This window comes from Urocitellus parryii, chromosome 6 (genome assembly GCF_045843805.1).
Source record: "Urocitellus parryii isolate mUroPar1 chromosome 6, mUroPar1.hap1, whole genome shotgun sequence".
In the NCBI taxonomy this organism is placed as follows: Eukaryota; Metazoa; Chordata; class Mammalia; order Rodentia; family Sciuridae; genus Urocitellus; species Urocitellus parryii.
Genome location: NC_135536.1, coordinates 63,189,225 through 63,204,719, shown reverse-complemented (window position 1 = coordinate 63,204,719; position 15,495 = coordinate 63,189,225). Strand labels below are relative to the sequence as shown.

The window sequence follows — 15,495 nt, the reverse complement described above, 5'->3', positions numbered from 1 at the left end:
AAGTTCCCTAAGGCAGGCAAAAACTACCCTGTCACCTGCTTGAGCCACCAGAGTTGTATTTGGTCAGATGTGGGGGGGGCACAGGGTCACAATCACTCATCACTCAATCGTTCACTTGCCATTGTCTTCAAGGACCTGTGATCACCCGGACATTGTCATGGGCTTTGGAATCCAGTATTATAAAAGCAGACAGTCCCTATACTCTTGCAGCAACCAAAGTACATGTATGAAGACACGAATTGGTGTGAACATACTTTATATACAACCGGAGATATGAAAAATTGTGCTGTATATGTGTAATAAGAATTGTAATGCACTCCGCTGTCATTTATTTTTAAAAACTCAATTTAAAAAATAAATATATAAATAAATAAGTAAAATACAAACAGCATATCAGATGAAGACAAGTACCATAAGGAAAAATGAAGCAGTGGAGGCAGAGATCGGGTGGAGGTCAAGTGGTTGGGGAGGCTCACAGAGAAGGCAGTGTTTGAGCGGGGCATTGCAGGAGGTGAAGAAAGTAAACCATGCAGACATCTGGGAGAAGAATCTTCCAGAAGGAAGGCAAAAAGAACCAGAGGGCTACGGAGTGGGTACCTGGAGGGCTCAAAGAACAGTAAGGAGACCCGTGTGGCTAGAGCAGAGCAAGAAAGGGAACGGTGGAGTAGACTCCGGCACAGTGACAGGACATCCTGTCCCATGGATCATTGTGAGTCCAGGGCTAGTATTCTCTGAGGCAAGGTCACTGAAGGGCATGCGATGTTTTGGAGGATCTTATTTGTTTGCTGTTGGTTTCTTCCTGATATAGTAATTTAGGATTGGGGATGATATTTAGATATTCATTCATTTATTCATCCAGCCATTACCTACTATGTGCCAGGTGCTGGGGACTCACAGATGAACAACACACCTTCTTGCAAAAGTAAGAGGAAAGAGCACTGTCAGCGCATGTCTCAGATGCCCCAACCTGACATGGGGATTCCACGAACAGCCACAGTATCTCAGTCACTCCAGAAAGGGCTCCACACCCAGCATCTCCAGTCTCTACCTGGTCCAGCTATGACTCCTGATGGTCCTGCACCCCAGGGCCAGATGACACATTTACTCCCTCATCCCCACCATGTTTGGCAACATGAATGGAAATATGAGATCGTAGCTCTCCATTCCCTTTTAGAAGGGGGCAGAAGGAAAACAGCATTCACAGGTCACTACCCCTGCTGGCAGGGGTCAGGTGAGATGAGATTCTGGGGTCAAATCTGCAGCTCCTGTGCTCTAAGCTTGAGGTGGGGATTTCTTCCTGACCCTCTATGGCCATGCTTGGCATGGATGGGCCAGATTCCTAGGCTCTTCTTCCAGGGGCCACCCTGCTTTTTATTTCTGTGTTCCAGCCTCTGTCTGGCACAGTGCCTGCGCATAGTGGATTTCCAATAAATATCTGTTGAGTTAATAATAGTGATATATCCATGGAGTACCTACCACCTGCTAATACCCAGGGCAGAGGCCTGAGTCAGGCTGCAGATCATGGAGAGGACATCAAGGATGACCTTGATTTGTGCTGTCTCTGTAACCAGGACTACAGAAGCAGCTGCCTGGGGATAAGTGGGGACTTTGAGATCCTGAGTTAGAAGCATCCATGGGACACTCAAGTCCTAAAAGATCAAAGAAGGGGATTGAAAGCATAAGCAGTTCAACCACCTGAGGGAGCCTGAGTTAGGGTCCAGGTATGTGAACTGGCACTTAGACATCAGAGGTCAAGGGCCCTGGGTGATGATTGGACGAGGCTGGGGAGGGGCTGAGGAGGGAGGAAGTGAGAGTCCTGCATGGCATTTCCACGAGCCACATCCCACCCATCCTCAGTCTATCCTTCTCTTTGCTGACTCGGGGCCAACTGATATTTTAGCTCCAAACACAAGCGGTTGCTGGGTCACCATGGAAGAAGAGCTGGGACCTCTAGAAGGCAGTGGGCCTGGTGTTTCCATGGCACCCTCTTTTATAAGTTGTCTCACAGCGGAAGTGCCTCGCCACAGACCCTGGTCCACCTGGAGGAGGCCACTCCAGGGATCTGGGGCTGCCAGAGGGAGCCACAGACTTTTCCTGATGGCACCTGTGAGGTCGTCTAACTCTATTAGACGGGGCCTTCTCTGGAGAGCCAGAGCCTGAGCAGACGTTCTTCCACAACATTCTCTGCGGCCCAAGGAAGTTGTGAGTGAGATGTGTGAGGGGGGCAGGCAGGGGACAGACCTAGAAGTCTTCCTCCCACTTCCTGGCACATAGTTGGTGCTTTACAGAGCTTTGCTGAATGAATGAATGACAGAGGGAGTGAGCTCATCGTTCCTGAATGAATGAATGAATGAATGAATGAATGCTCAGGTGATCCAAATGAATGCGTACAGGAGGGGGCCCAGGTCTGGGGGATGGGTGGCTCTCCACCAATGTTCACTGGGTAGTAGTGAGTATGGGATGAGGATTCAGAGGTTTTCTGAACCCACAGAGTGGCCGTAAGTCCTAAATAAATAAACATGGCTATTTCCCACAGTCGACTTGTAAGATAATGAAGAGATATATGCTCCCTTCGGGAGCTCAAAAACTCACCCCTTTGCTGTTTTTCTTTAATTTTAGCTCCTCAGCCATTAGATGGAGGCTTCTTTCCATTCTCCTGACCCAGATTTGGGAGGAAGGGTAGGGACAGCACTAGTGCCATTATTGTCCCAGGTGGGAGGGATACAAAGGAACACCCTCCTTTCTCACTGAGTTGGACAGCTTGGATTCTTCTAGCAATCCAGGGCTCAAGCCAGAACATTCCTCTCCCTCTCTCCCTCTCTTCCGTCTTTCCTGAAATGGATTTTGAGACCCCGGTGGGGGGGGGGGGTGGAGCTCTGCCCCATCTGCTCAGTTCCTGGCATGACACCAACTGAGAATATCACAGGGTGACATCTGCATCTGTGTCACCCTCTGAACACACACCATGAGCGTTTGTGGCTAGCATGGGGCCAGGCCCACGGGACACAAGATCTCCTCTCAGGAAGCTCCCTATAGGCTGTCCTAACAGGAGGCCAACTTAAATAAATGACAGCCCCAGGGCTGGAGTCCTGGCTCAGCGGTAGAGCGCTCACCTAGCACGTGAGACACTGGGTTCGATCCTCAGCACCACATAAAAATACATAAATAAGATAAAGGTAGTGTGTTCAGTTACAACTAAAAAATATAAATAGGGGCTGGGGATGTGGCTCAAGCGGTAGCACGCTCGTCTGGCGTGCGTGCGGCCCGGGTTCGATCCTCAGCACCACATACAAAAAAAAAATATAAATAAAAATATTTTTTAAACAATGACAGCCCCTCAGAGGGCCCCAGTTTAGGAGGTTGGAGCTCCCCAGATCTTTAACATTTCCTGGCCAAGAAAGTTGTGGGGTGGGAGTGAGACTCTAGAGGGACATGAGGACTCTGAGCTGCCTCCTTCTAAAGGGAATCTCTCCACTCAGGGGTCCCATCTGCAACAGGTCCAGCCGCCTTGCTGGACCATTCCTCTAGGCTAGGGTTCTGTGAATGGAAGATTCTAACTGTTCTTCCTGCTTCCTCAGGGGCCCAGAGCTCCTGCCCAGGGCTTCTGATTGGGAAGAAGAGTTGGAGTTGGAATGCACTCACAGTTGGTGAGGTTTAATGGGGAATATCTGGCCAGAGGTTTGGTTCCCGTAGTCAGGTGTCAGGATGCCTTCATCCAGCCATTCATCTCTGTGTGTCTTTCCCCAGGGTCTCTCACTGGGGACTCTGGAAGCACAGAACAGGGTGTGGCTAAGGAGGGAGAAGCTGGGCTGTGGCATCTGTCATCCATCATTCCCCAGCGCTTACTGCCAGTGACCCAGTGGATCTGATGTGGAACCACTTCAGTAGCTAGCAAAAGTCCCAGAGCAGCTGCGTCGTCGGTTGAGTTCTGGTGGCTCTGGCATTAGCCTGTGAGGGCTTGCTTGTCTTTATGGGCAGTTCTGTTTGCAGCAGCTTGTCCAAGTCCTGGAGTTTGAAGGATGGAGCACCTCCTCTGTGCCGAGCCCAGTAAGATGTCCAAGTCCTGGAGTTTGAAGGCCCACTTGAATCCCAGGAGAGGGTCAATCTGCAACGTGCTTGGCAATCTCCATTCTGATTTCTAATACTCTTAGGATACCTTGTTTTGGGAGGCTGGTGTCCTCCAAGACCTATCCTCTCCAGAGAGCTTTGGTTGAGAGTGTGAGTTTTAAATTCAGAATGACCTGTTTGAATCCAGACCTATGACTCAGTAGCTCTCATCTGGGGCACTTTTTTTAAAAAGTCTCTTTGGCCTCAGTTTCCTCATCTGTACAATGGGGGAGAGCCAGGGTACAAATAGGGTAAAGTAGTTATCTAACACCTGACAGTATACTAAGCACCCAGCACATGGTGGAACTCTCCTGCCTGTACCCCCTCTGATGCTGACCTTCGTCTCAGGTGACAGGAACACCCTCAAAAGGCTTTGATGAGAAGGCATACTTGTCAGCCAAGCAGCTGAAGGCTGGAGAGGACCCCTACAGGCAGCATGCCTTCAACCAGCTGGAGAGCGACAAGCTGAGCCCAGACAGGCCCATCCGGGACACTCGCCATTACAGGTATGGCCTCCATTGTGTGGACCAAAAAGAAAGGCTGAGAAAGGACCAATATTGTTCAGCTTTTTTTTTTTTTTTTCATTTATGTACACTTGAGAAATGAGGAAGATTCCCTCAGTCTCAGTCTAGTGATTTAGACACTGAAAAACCCACACCCCAGCTACATTCCTGCCTCCCGTATTCTGTTGGCCTACTCGGGGTCAGTGAAGGTCATGGAAACCCCCAGCTGGGACCAGGGAGGCCCCTCAGCAGCTCATCTGGCATTCCAGCAAGAACGACATGCCAGGGGACCACAGGGAGGCTTGGGAGCAGGCAGCTGAAGTGGGGCCTCCAGCCCTGCTCCATGCAAATGGTGGAGTGCTCTGACCGTCCCCCCTACGGCCCTTGGCCCTTCTCTTCCTCCTGCCTGCCTGCCCCACCTCCCCAGCCACAGCCAGAAGCGCTTCCCAGTCACCCTTTCACCCAGCACTCAGTGTTCCTGAAATCCTCTACTCCTCTTTCCTCCCTTCCCCGTTTTCACCAGGAGGCTTCCTCTGCCTGAATGCCCCTCCCCCACCCCACCTATATCCTTCAAGTCTTGGCTCCAGGTCCTCTCCTCTGGGAAGGTCCCTCACCAACCCCAGCTAATTCCAGGCCCTTCTCTGTGCTCCACGCAGACATTTAACAGAGCCACCAGGTCACTGTTGCTGGATCCACCACCCACCCACAGCTTTGAGTGACAAACAGGAGCTGCACTGGACCCAGCTCTGTACACAGAGATGGGATGGGCCTCTGACTGGCCCCAGTTTGAGAGTAGATGAGAGTGACTCTGGAAATAGCTACTCCATAACACAAAGGACACGTGTGAGATGAGGGTGCAGGGGGACTGGTTCTCGAACCTTCCTGGTCACTTGGAGGCATGCCTGAGGTCTGGAGGCTCTCCAGGGCTGAGGGGCCCTGGCCCCCTGTCCTGTCACCCCAGCACTGTCAGCTTCCCCTCCTGCTACCAAATAAGTCAATGATCCTGCTACTAGGCCAGGTCCCCCACCAGGTCTGATGGCCACATCCAGGCCTCAGTCAACCCTGGGGCAGTCCTCCCTCGTGACTACCTGCACTGCAGATGAGGTTAGCATGAAGCTCCTCTTGGCCTTTTATAGGAGCCCTAGCCATGGCTGACCTAGTCCCTACAGCTGGGAGGATCTGCTGTCCCAAATCTGTGACTTGAGGGCTGGCCTGAATCATCTCTGCACACCCTCTTTGCTCATTCACACCCTGAACCTTCTCAGGTGTTCACTGAGAAATTGAAAGATTGCCTGCTAGGCATGGTAACTCATGCCTGTAATCCCAGTGAGTTGGGAGGCTGAGGCAAGAGGATTGCAGGTTTGAGGCCAGCCTTATCAACTTAGTGAGATACTGTCTCAAAATAAATTATATTTTAAAAGGACTGGATATGTAGCTCAGTGGTAAACCGCTCCTGGGTTCAATCACCAGTCTTGACAAAAAAAAAAAAAAAAAAAGAGGGATTGGCTTTATTAAGGCTATGAACATTGTAAAATAAGACTCTTTATATCCAAGGCAGTGGTGAACTGGTGAGGTGCCATATGCTGCCCCAGGGCCTCTCTGAAAGCTGAGGTGGATCAGGGTGTAAATGTGTGCATATGCACATGTGTGCAAGTGTGTGTGTGTGTGTGTGTGTGTGTGTGTGTGTGTGGAGGGAGCAGAGGCTGGACTGTGCCTCCCGTGATGGAGCCCCTGTGCTGTGGGGCAGTTTCCACTGGACTCCAAACTGTCACAAGACAGATCCACTAGGATTCCAGAGAAAATCCCACCAGCCAGACAAAGCAGGAGCAGGGGACAAACCATCTGGTAGTCCTGGCTCCCTGGAGCTGGGTACCATCCTCACTGATCTACATCTCAGAGGAATACAAGGGGTGGTGGGAGTTCAAGTCCACCCTCCAGATAGAATGTGGGTAGGTGTGCCCCCTTCAGGGAGAGAAAGGCATTGCTACCAGATTTCCTCCTTCCTGGGCACCTAATGACCAGGGAACAAGGACAGAGAATGGGGCCCTGGAAGTCAGTGCCAGGAGGCTGGGTACCCTCATGCCCCTTCTCAGCTAGCCATGTCCACTCCTGTCCCCCAGTCTGCAGGCATTTGGGAGCAAGCACTTGGGAAGCGTGACTTCTCAGGGACAGAGAGAACGTCCCTCCCCCTTGGCTGCCTCACATCTTTCTCAAGGAGAATTATTTTAGAGCCTTGAAGGATTTTTCCCATGGGGGACCCAGGCTAGTGGGACTCCTGCCTGGCTGACCGGCTGCTCTGCAGGGCAGGAAATGGGCCTGGGAATTCAGGCTGGAAGCTGCTCTCCGTGGGATGAATTCTATAATGAAAAAATAGTCACTGCTGGAATAGTCAGACAGCGATTGTAATAAAGATGGCTTATGAAAACCCGCGGTGGCAGTCGCCTTCCCGCCTGCCCAGGAGCCTGCATAAACACCAGGGGGGGAAGGCTGGCAGGAAGGGTGATTTCTAACTCCCCTTCCTGAGGACGGGGAGCCAGTGGTCCAAAAATGTGTGTCTGTGGATGGCAGAGTGGGGTAGAAGCAGGGTGGCCGGAGATGCTCTTGTCCTCTCTGAGGCTGGTTTCCCCTGGAGCCACTGGTGCCTGCCCCCTGCCTGGTGTCTCCCACAGTGCTGTGCGCAGGCAGAACAGGGATGCTCATTAGGCAGGTGGGAGTGATTCCTCCCCAGATCCTCCCACATGTCCTGAGGTGCTAGAAGGGAAGGAAGAAGCCGCAGGGGACCAGAAGACAAAAGGGAGGTGGTTTTCCATTTTATCTTGTATCCCTATGTTGTGTCACCAGACTGCCCCATCTGCAGGGACAGTTTTTTTGTTTGACTCCAGGCAGTGCCCTGGGGCCTAGTGTGTGTGTGTGTGTGTGTGTGGGGGGGGGGGGGCTGAACAGCAGGGAGCCCTCCCAACAGGCAGAGGGTGTGGCTCTGGGTTCTCTAGGGCTTGGTTAGGAGCTCCCAGGCCTGGAGATGCCCCCAACTTGCTGCTTCCCTCCTAAGACCCCAGGCTAGGTGGCATCTTGGGGCCAAGCCAGTGTGGGCTAGAGCATGGTCCGGAGAGGCAGGGAGCCTGTGTCCTGGCTTCCAGCTTGCCTTCCCTGCCTCACAGAAGTATTGTAAGGGGCACAGAGTGGACAAAGAGAAACATGGAGGCTCTCTGAGGATATCCCCATGGCTGGCCTCTCCTCCCTGCTCCATTTTCAGTTGCCCATCGGTGTCCTACTCCTTGGACCTGCCAGCCACCAGCATCATCATCACCTTTCACAATGAGGCCCGCTCCACACTCCTGCGCACGGTGAAGAGGTAAGGCCAGCCACCCACCTGCATTTCATTGGTGCCATTCCCCCAAAGTCTCGGGGGTCTGCAGTGCCTCTGGCCGGGCAGGACGTTGAGATTGAGATCAGACCATGTGAAAGCCAGTGAGCACTGGGAGGATGAATCCTGTCCTTCCAGGAAGCTGGGGCTAGTGTGTACGGGGGTCAGAGAGATCCCGGGAGTCTACAAGGAGTTGAAGACAAGGTCAGGTGTCCAGGGTGAGGGCAGAAATGCAGGGGGTGGGAGCAGAGGGAGGCAGGGATGAACAGAGGCCTCCAGAGGTGATGGGGGGGCAAACCCCATAGGTCCCTGTTGGTGAATCAGAGAAAGGTGTCCCTCTGTCCTCCTAATCCTGGTCTTACCGTCAAGTTCAATCCACTCTTGACCCATTTCCTCAATGAACTTAGACAAGAATGGGATTCAGAAAGGAGTGCTCAGTGGTATTCCATGGATTAAAGAAACTTGGGTGTCCCTTCCCAGACAAGGGGGGCAGAAGAGGGACAGAGGAAGGGCAGGGGGCAGGAGCTCCTTGAGAATGACCTTGGAGCCAGCAGGAGTCTCGCCAGCCTTCCAAACAGGCAGCTCCATCCAGCTGGGCTCCCAGGGTGGCTTGGTGAGCCTCAGGCAGCTCAAGTAGCTCCTGCCCTGACGACCCCATGAATGCAGTCCCCTGAGGGCCCAGGCAACAGTGCCAACCAGGTCCTTAGAAAAGCTCAGAGAGCTCTTCCAGGAGCCCAGAGAGTTAGCAAGCAGTTGACCATGACCAATGTGCTGGTCCTAGAGCTGGGTGGTAGGAGAATCCCATGTCCAGGGAGGTATAAATAGGAGGTCGCCCCAAATCCAGACTCTGTCTCTGTCCCCATTGCTGCTCCAGTGTCCTGAACCGAACTCCTGCCAACTTGATCCAGGAGATCATCTTAGTGGATGACTTCAGTTCAGACCGTGAGTATACACCTTCCTGTCTGCACCGATCCACACCCCACCCGGCCCGTTCCCCCAGGATGCCCAGGCAAGCTCTCTTAGGCTTGGCCTGGCCTGGCACACTGACCTCTTTGCCAATACCTGAGATCCTTGGTCTTTCTAGGAGCCCTTCCAGCCCTGGTGCCAAAAGAGGGGGAAAGTGTTGCTGCTTTGGATGGGACCCCAGTGACAGGACATGTTTCAAACAATGGAAACAATATAAACAGCATTCTTCATAATTCTAACTGCCAGCATGCAGAAGAGTGCCCCTTCTTTCTAGGTCTATGAGAATTGGGCCAAGGACAGGCATGGTGGCACACAACTGTAATCCCAGTCACTCAGGAGGCTGAGGCAGGAGGATTGTAAGTTCTAGGACAGGCTCTGCAAATTAGAAAGACCCTGCTTTAAAATGAAAAGGCTGGGCTGGGGATGTGGTTCAGCGGTAAAGTGCTTGCCTGGCATGCATGAAGCCCTGCGTTCAAATCCCCAAGCACCAAAAAAAAAAAAAAAAAAAAAAAAAGAGATGTAGATCAGTGATAAAAACAACAACAACAACCACAAAACCTCCTGGGTTCAAATCCCAGTACTGCAAAAAAGAGTAGATTTGAGAGCTGGGCCATTGCCCATTGCTGGTGCTCTCCGGCACTCCCTGGGTGGGGTTCAACTGATGTCATAGGTTCAGGCATTCCTGTCTGGGACTGGGGACAGGACAGTCCTTTGACCAGTAGTGATGACCATGGCCCTCCATCCTTCCCCATCCCACCCCTTTCCCCAACCTGGAATGGGACGGCCCCCGGTGCAGCCTAACCACTGTGGTCTGATGCCCATATCTGAATGAACCTGCCTTCCTTCCCTCCACCTCAGCTGAAGATTGCGTGCTCCTGACCAGGATCCCCAAGGTCAAGTGCCTGCGAAACGACCGGCGGGAAGGTGAGTGCTTGGACCTCAGGTGCCCTCTGGGTACCATGTCATCTGAGCCAATGTGGTCCTGCTCCCTTCCTGATAGCTGGGACCAGGGTCTGCAGAGGACCCTCCTTCTGTCGCCAGTCAGCCCTGTCACAGCACAACCTAGGCACCTTGCCGTCCTTCTGGATGCTTCCATTGTTCCTTCTGAGAAGCAAGGCAGTGATGGCGCTCTTTCTGCCTTGGAAGGAGGCTGTCAGGATGGAATGGAAGGGCCTTTGAGAAAACTGAAGGGAGGATAAAGTAGCTGTGAACTCACCTTGAATCCAGAGGTGTTTGGGAACACCAGTGACAGCATAGCATCGTGCTCAGCCCTCAGGGGACACATGAGAAGTACAACAAGCATGGTCCAGGCCCTTCGAGGGGTTAGTGTGTGGCCAAGAGTCAGAAATCACCACCACACAGGCTGGTTATAGTCGGATAATGTGGAGGTGGGAAAGCAAGAGGCTTCTGTGCAGGGGTGGCCTGAGGAGAGTGTTGGGCCTGTGAGACCCAGGAAGAGAGCAGAGGAGGGCATGCCTGGCTTGGAGGTGGTGCAGGTGCAGGATGCATACGTGTGTGGTGCTCACCCATGCCAGGCATTCACGGAGCCTACGCTGTCACATCCTATCCTCATAATGCCCCGTTGTCCCCATGTTTTAGACAGGGAAGCTGAGGTTTCAGGTGGATCTGTAATTTGCCCAGGGTGATGAATGGAGGATCCAGGCGTCCACCCAAAGGCCAGCTTCTTGTCCTCTCCCTCTGCTTCCACTTCCTTCCTGTGAGAATCCAGTCCTGGTCCATAGTCAGGAAAGGACAGTGAATTTTGATGTCAAAAATGTTGGGCCAGGCATCGTGGCCTACGCCTGTAATCCCTGTGGCTCCGGAGACTGAGGCAAGAGGATTGTGAGTTCAAGCCAGCCTCGGCAACTTAGTAAGGCCCTAAGCAACCCAGCGAGACCCTGTCTCTAAATAAAATATATTTTTTAAAAGGGCTGGGGATGTGGCTCAGTGGTTAAGCACCCCTGGGTTTAATACCTGGTAACAACAAAAAAAGCCTTGGAAGCCGTAAGAGGGCATTTAGAGTTGGGAAGGGAAGGAGTCTATTGTTGGGAGCCACTGATGATTTGAGAGTGAGAGAGGAATGGGATGGGCGACTTAAGACCCGTCAGGCCAAGGGGCCATGGGGATATTGATGAGGGAGGACTTCAACTGTCATAGAAGTAACCAAAGAGAAATGTTTCCCAAACCACTGCATTGTAGGGGCCATCAGCCTGTGGAGGCTGCAGATTATTTTTTTCCAGTTGTGGGGATTGAACCCAAGAGGGTTCTCCTCTGAGCTACATCCCCGGCCCTTTTTATTTTGTTTTGCTTAGTTGCTGAAGCTGACCTCAAACATGAACTTGCATTTCTCTTGCCTTAGCCTACTAATAGGCTTTTGGAAAGATGGATGGCTGGTTTGATAGATACAGGCTGAGAGCTGGAGAGAGGTGTGGCCAGGGACATCTCTCCAAAAAGTGATTGTATTCAGAGGTCTTAGAGTGAGGCCCTTCTTTCTCACAGCTCACAGGACATGGATGGCTACTCTGTCCAGGGCAGGACCAACTGGACTTCCTCTCTCCTGACCAGATAGGTCCTCAGGCCTGAGCAGGAAACTGCCAGAAGCAAGGTCATTCTTTGCCATCAGTGAGCCATTGGTGAGACTGTCATGGGATGGGGATGGAACAGCGCAACCTAACATGCGTAGGTCCCCCAGGCGCTGGGCTCTCCCCTTGTCATCTTGGTTCCTCCTGACAGGCAGGGCTCAGTGTATCTTTCTGAGACTCAGAGAGGCTAAATAACATGCTCAAAGTGAGTGAAGGGGTTGGCACACAAACTCAAGCCTGTTATAATCTAGAAGATTCTCTCCATGTCACACTTGGTGGTGTGCCTGGAGAGGCCTGCCCAGATGTCCCCAGGTGGAAGGGGCTTTGTGCTCTGGTTCCGCCTCGGTCTCAACCCATACTTTATTGTATTTTCCACTCACTACACTCTAACGTAACGGCACTGTCTGGTGTATGGAGGGTGCTCAGGGAGTGACCTTGAACAATGACAGGTGATGGATGGAAGAGAGGAAGAAAGGGTAAGGAGGAAGCAAACAGATGTGCAGAAGGAAGGCCACTGACAATACCTCAGAGAGCCTGTGCCCATAGGGGCTGAGGGCCCTGGGCAGCACCTTGGCTCAGTTCTGGTGTCAAGTGCTGCTGCCCTCTCCCTTTGCAGGGCTGATCCGATCCCGAGTTCGAGGGGCAGATGTGGCCGCAGCTGCCATCCTCACCTTTCTGGATAGCCACTGCGAAGTGAACACGGAGTGGCTGCAGCCCATGCTGCAGCGGGTGAAGGAGGTGAGCTGTGTGTTTGGAGGGGAGGGTGGGGGCTCCTTCTATGTGCTTGCTGTTCTCCAGAGTGGGAGGATTTGGACAGATGGCGAAGAAGGATAAGGCAGTTACAACTCAACTAGAAGAGGACAAATAGCCCAATTTTTAAAAAATGGGCAAAGGATTTGAATAGACATTTCTTCAAGGAAGATACACAATGAGCCCATGAAAAGATGTTCGACTTTATTAGTCATTCAGGAAATACAAGTCTAAGCCATAACGAGATCTCACTTCATAGCCACTAGGATGGCTATAATCAAAAAGAGGGACACTAGCAAGTACAGGCAAGGACATGGATAAACAGGAGCCCTCAGATATTGTTGGCAGGAAGGTATAATAGTGCAGCCACTTTGGAAAACAGTCCGGCAGTTCCCCCCAAATTTAAATAGAATTCCTAGCAGTTCCACATGGAAACAAAAACTACATCCACATAAAAACTTACACACAAGTGTTCAGAGCGGCAGTATTCAGAATGCCCAAAAGATAGGGAACCCTATCATCTGATGACTAGATACATAAAATGTGGTGTGTCTGTGATAGAATATCATCCAGCCAGAAAGACACATGAAGTGCATCTGTGTGGTACAACACGAATGAACTTTGAAAACCTTGTGTGAAGTGAAAGCTCGTCACAAGAGCCCATATATTATATGTTCCATTTATAGGAAGTGTCCGGAATAAGCACATTCATAGAAATAAAAAGTAGATTAACATTTCCTACTGGGGTGATGAAATATGCTGGAACTAGCCAGTGGTGATGGTTGGACATACTAAAGACCACTGAACTGGACGCTTTCAAGCTGTGAGATTATAGCATGTGAATTCTGTCTCTGCACAGAGATGTCTATGAGTAGGAAGCAGTGAGGCTGATTTAGTTTTTAAATGTTGAAACAGGGTCTCACTAATTTGCTGAGGCTGATCTTGAACTTGCAATCCTCCTGTCTCAGCCTCCTGAGTCGCTGGGATGACAGGCATGCTCCACAGAGCCTGGTCTTTATTTTCTTTTTACAGCACTTTTCACCCCTGAGCACAGACAGGCCATGGGACCATCCCCCCTGAAAAGCCCCCTCCCTAGGTTTTCATTATCCTGAGGGTGTGGGAACTGAGGCGTGGGGCTGGAGCACAAGTTAGGGACAAGAGCGATTTGAGGGTGAAAGCAGAGTAGGTGAAGAGAAGAGGGGGAAAAAGAGGCACTGCTTTGTGGCCCCCCTGGAGAGCAAGACACAAAGGGGGCTATAAAGTGAGACTAAATTTTGAATGTGGTTTAAGAGAAAGTGTTGAGAGCTTTGCCTGAGGTTTATCACGTCATCCACCTCTCCCACAAAACAGCAAAGCCCACAGTACTCACGGGTGTTTTGGGTTCTGGGGGGTGGGATGCAGGGAGTGGCCAGCCTTGTAGTGGATGTGGCCTGAGAGAAGTGGCACCTGTCCCCACTTACCTGGGGATCCTAGGACTCCTGCCCTCAAGTTGCTGGTGGTCCAGCTGGGAAGACTCACCCGAACATGTCCCGGGGTAAGTGGCAGTAAACAAAAGTCCTGCTCAACCAGTAACAGGAGGGCCAGCTCACACAGCACCTGAGTCACTGTCCCAGGAGTTGGGACACTGTCTCACACTGATGGTGAGAGCAGCTTAAAAGAGGAAGAAATCCTTCAGCTGGTAGCAGTCAGGGAGGCGAGATCCCAGCAGCCTTGAAATGATGGGACAGGAAGAGGCCAGGGAGCATTGTGCCCTAGGGACCCAGGAGGGACCTTCTAGGAGCCTGGTGTGGAGATGCACACAGCTCCTAGGAGCCTGTCAGGGTTCTGGGATGGGCCTGGGCTGACTACCCCACGTCCAAAGAGATTTTCTTCCCAGAGCAGGGCCTGGGCCTTTTTTTTTTTCCCCTTTTTGCAGAGGGTCTCACACCATCTCACACCCCCTTCCTAGGACCACACCCGTGTAGTGAGTCCCATCATTGATGTCATCAGTCTGGATAATTTTGCCTACCTGGCAGCATCTGCTGATCTTCGTGGAGGTAGGTCCTGCTCCCAGGGAAGGGGCTTGAGGTCTGAAAAGAGGCAGGTGAAGGAAGAAGAGCCCTGGGTTGGAGCTCTTCCCAGCCATGCCAGAGTCTTGCACCACCCCAACCCTTCCTTGCAAAGATAAAATCAAGAGGGTTTGGATGGAGCCCTGGGTACAAGGGCAAAGGGCCTGAGCTGGCAGTTGCAAGTTTCTGGAACAATCAGTGACAGAGCCGGGCTAGTCACTCATCTCCCCTCCCCAAGCACTGGCACATCCTTTCCAAATGCTGCCAGCCCAGAGACCATGGCCACAGGTCCTGGCAGAAGGCCACTATGGGACAGCTGTCTCTAGGGTAAGGGAGGGGGAGCTCTAAGCCTTGTGTGAATTCCTGATATGTACACCCCAGAGGTGGCCAAGGCCTGGCTGTGTGATACGGTGGCTGTCGGCCACATTTGGCTATTGAGCTCTTGAAAAGTGGCTCATTTTGAAAACTGATGAGTTGGAACTGAGATGTGCTATAAGCAAAAAAAGAAAAAAAAAAAAAAACAGACTGCAGCAGTTGAAATTTCCAAGACATAGTATGAAAGAATGTAAAATATGTCATTAGTATTTTTTTATAGGTTGCAATGATATTAGTTTGGATTTATTGCATTATGACTATTTTATTCAAATTAACTTCATATGTTCTTATGTTTTTATATGGTTCCTAGAACATTTTAAATTATGTCTGTGGCTTAGGTTTGTGGCTTGCAGTATATTTCTTTTGGAACACTCTGGTCTAGACTGGCACTGTGCTGTCCTGTATAATAGATAATAGCCCCATTTAGCTGTTAAAGTTTAAATTAATTAAAATAAACTAAGACTTAAACTGATGATTCAGTTTATCAGTTGTAGCAGTCACATTTCAAGTGCTCAACAGCCACATGAGGTCCCAGCTACCACATTCATGCTGATATAAAACAAGTCTACCACTGCAGAAAGTTCCTGACCACCACTGGTCTAGAGAAGAGCTGGGGGCCATAGTGGATTTCCTCTGTGGGGCCAGTACTCCAAATAATGGACTTAACCATTAGCTAGATCTTAGGGCTGGTGGGGTTCTGAGGGGCCAGACATCTCCCCTTTGGAAAATCACCCCAGTGCCCTGGCTCTTGCTGCTGCCCTGGCTGGAATTCCCTCTTCCAGGATATCTTCATGGATCCA

The 15,495-nt window shown here is 51.3% G+C and overlaps 1 protein-coding gene across 1 annotated transcript in view; it reads left to right on the top strand.

Annotated features, from left to right (window-relative positions):
* Galnt16 (polypeptide N-acetylgalactosaminyltransferase 16) overlaps nt 1–15,495 on the top strand; it is an 85,737-nt gene that overhangs the window by 47,700 nt on the left and 22,542 nt on the right. Inside the window, exons 3-8 of the mRNA XM_026385199.2 lie at nt 4,456–4,613; nt 7,864–7,962; nt 8,849–8,916; nt 9,799–9,864; nt 12,139–12,260; nt 14,221–14,308. Of these exons, the coding sequence (XP_026240984.2) occupies nt 4,456–4,613; nt 7,864–7,962; nt 8,849–8,916; nt 9,799–9,864; nt 12,139–12,260; nt 14,221–14,308 (601 nt within the window). The remainder of the gene's footprint in view (nt 1–4,455; nt 4,614–7,863; nt 7,963–8,848; nt 8,917–9,798; nt 9,865–12,138; nt 12,261–14,220; nt 14,309–15,495) is intronic.